The 3056-nt window shown below is 62.5% G+C and overlaps 1 protein-coding gene across 1 annotated transcript in view; it reads left to right on the top strand.

Moving 5' to 3' along the window:
* Positions 1-3056, top strand: part of LOC104991051 (chromosome unknown open reading frame, human C15orf39) — a 7099-nt gene that overhangs the window by 2538 nt on the left and 1505 nt on the right. Inside the window, exon 3 of the mRNA XM_010843410.1 lies at positions 7-1161. Within this exon, the coding sequence (XP_010841712.1) occupies positions 7-1161 (1155 nt within the window). The remainder of the gene's footprint in view (positions 1-6; positions 1162-3056) is intronic.

Here is a 3056-nt window from a genome sequence, read left to right as displayed (position 1 = left end):
CCCCACCCCCCAATGAGAGCCACGACAGAGACTGTGGAAGGTCCCTGCCTGCCCAGGAAGCCCCTTCCAGTGAGCACCCCTCACTTAAGGAGGAGGTGGCTCTGGACTTGAGTGTGAAGAAGACCACCGCCGAGGCCTCCCCCACCAAGGTCCCTCATCCCATGGGACGTGCCAAGCCCACCGCAGCCGTGGATATGCCGGCCACAGGAAGCAATGTCTCCAACGTGCCAGGTACGGGGGACATGGTCTCCGATCCGCAGGGCCTGCAAAAGGCAGTCACAGAGGTGCCAGAACCACCTGGGCTACCAGTGACCACAGAGGCCACCCCAAGGACCAACTTCCACAGCTCGGTGGCCTTCATGTTTCGAAAGTTCAAGATCATCCGGCCAGCACCCTTGCCTGCAACTGTGGTCCCCTCTGTGCCCACGCTGGCCCCTGCCCCGGCCCAGCCCGTACCCACCCCCACTCCCGTGCCCCCTGGACTACAGATGCTCACCCAGCCCTTGCCCATGGCCTGCTTTGGCCTGACACTGCCCAGCCCTCCAGCTGTAGCCATGGCCTCCCCTGCCTCCATGCCTGCCCCAGCTCCGTCGCCCGCACCGGCTCCGGCTCCAGCTCCCGCTCCAGTTGCTGGCCCCTCCCCAGCTTCTACCCCCACCACGGCCGACTCCTCAGAGCAGCACTTCGCAGGACTGCACGCATCCTTGTGTGATGCCATCTCAGGCTCCGTGGCCCACTCCCCACCTGAAAAGCTGCGCGAATGGCTCGCGACGTCTGGGCCCTGGGGCCGGGCGGCGTGGCAGGACTGCCAGGGCGTGCAGGGGCTGCTGGGCAAGCTGCTGTCGCAGCTGCAGAGCTTCGTGTGCACGCAGCAGTGCCCCTTCCCCCACGTGGTGCGGGCCGGAGCCATCTTCGTACCCATCCACCTGGTGAAGGAGCGGCTGTTCCCGCGGCTGCCGCCCGCCTCCGTGGACCACGTGCTGCAGGAGCACCGCGTGGAGCTGCGGCCCACCACACTGTCGGAGGAGCGGGCCCTGCGGGAGCGGGCCCTGCACGGCTGCACCTCGCGCATGCTGAAGCTGCTGGCGCTGCGCCAGCTGCCCGACATCTACCCAGACCTGCTGGGCCTGCAGTGGCGGGACTGCGTCCGCCGCCAGCTGGGTGAGCATGGGGCCACCCCCGTAGCCGCCGGAGCTGTGTGAGCGAGTGACAGGTGTGTGGGCTGTGTGAGTGGTCACCGCTGGGGGCTGAGGGATTCCTGGGCCTCTGGGAAGGACTCATGCCTGGTACGGGGGAAAGGCAGGGGCTGGCTTCCGGGGGGGGCCCCCATCCCTCTTCACCCCCAGTGTCAACAAGCACCTTCACAGCCTCCTCTGTGAGCCCCTGAGCATGTCAGCTTACCAGCTGCTGTGTCCCCAGGGAAACTTGGCCTTCCCTCCCGGATCCCTGCCCCGCTTCTTCCTCCGTTGTGCCTTTTCCATCTTTGGTGCAAGTCTCTCCTCTGGTGTCCCTGGGGCTCTGACCAGGCCCTGAGTTCTGTCTGAGGTCATTTCCCCTTGTGTGTGTCCTGCCCCAGCTCCACATTTCTGAGCTCAAACCCCAAGTCCCCGATTGCTTGCTGGGCTTCTGCACCTGGGGTCTCTCCTGACCCTTAGCTTCACCCAACCCCACTCCTGAGCATCTGCCTGACTTGCTTCCCACCCCAGTCTGTCCCGGCTCAGCGAGCAGCACTGTGCTCACCCAGCACTCAGTAGTTCCCCCGTCCTCCCAGGCAGACACTGGAGTTGCCTGTGAGTCGGAATGCTGTTCTGTGGTTTGCTTTTCCCTGCCACATGAAGTCTGTGCGTGGTATGCTCGCCTGTGACCTTGTGTCTGAGGGCATCTTCTGCATCAGGTCAGGCAGCTGGACCTTGCTCTCAGGAGGGGCTGAGTGCCGCCCGGGTGGACCGTGGCCATCGTACTTAGCCAGGGCTTTGGTGATGGCACCAAGTGGTGTCTGTCGCTGCCTGTCCTGCTTCGGGACATTTGGCATCGAAGGCTGAGGCCCCCTCTGTAGTCCGCCGCCCACCTGACCTTCCGTCCTCCAGGCCTCTGGCTCTGTCTCCGCAGAAACTCTTTCCTGTCCCCTTCCCATCCTGGCAGCCTTCCCCTGGACTTCCATCTGGTCCAGGCTCCATAGAGAGGAGACCTGAGGCAACAAGGTATAGATGTAGAGCTTGGGGTCTGAGTGACGAGCATTGCTGACCCCTGAGCACTTAAGAGATTGAGTCATTTGCCCTAATGGGGTGCAAAGAACATGCAAATACAAGTATTCTATTCTTGGATGAGAAGGAATGAAGGTGGATGGGTGTTGATGCCTCACTCACAAGCCCCCCAGCCAGTCTTATCTCTACATTTGGGCTCTCTGGGGCCCACAGAGGGGCGGGTCATTTTTCCTGTGCTGCCTGCTGGGCAGTGGGGTCCAGACCAAGTCTATGAAAGTGGGGTCCAGCTTCCTGCCTCAGGCTGCATTTTGGGGCCCCATCTCCACCCTTCCGTATCTTTGTGGAGCTGCTCCTCAGAGGTGTCCTTAGACAGGGCTCCCCTGACAGCCTGCCTTCCAAGCAGGAGCCCCCTCCCACCCCTCCCCCCGGGCAGTGCTCTCAGCCCAGCCTTGCCTGGGCTCTGGCCCTTGTTCTGGCTCTGGGGGTGATGTGTCAGGGCCCCCTCTGTTCCCCAGTTCCCACAGCTATTCATTGAGCCTTTAGATCAGACCAGTGGTATCTGGCCTGTTGCGCCCCTTTCCTCTCGTCCTTGTTCCCAAACAGGCCCTGGTGGGGGGCCCTCATTAGATATAGTGCTGGCATCACCTGGGGAGAGGCCCGCCTTTTTGGCTTGACGGGCTTGACAGTCTTGTCCGTGGGCATGTGCTGGGAAGGGTCGTGATGTCTGTGACCTTACCAGGGCTGCCCTCACCCGGGACAGCAGAACCACTGGTTTAGCTGGTTTTGGGGACCCAAAGATGGGACCTGAGGGTGTTCTGGGTCTGCGGTCTGACAGTCTGTTCATTTTCCAGG

Source organism: Bison bison, unplaced genomic scaffold, assembly GCF_000754665.1.
Source record: "Bison bison bison isolate TAMUID 2011002044 unplaced genomic scaffold, Bison_UMD1.0 scf7180017864181, whole genome shotgun sequence".
In the NCBI taxonomy this organism is placed as follows: Eukaryota; Metazoa; Chordata; class Mammalia; order Artiodactyla; family Bovidae; genus Bison; species Bison bison.
This window is presented reverse-complemented; position numbering and strand designations above follow the sequence as displayed.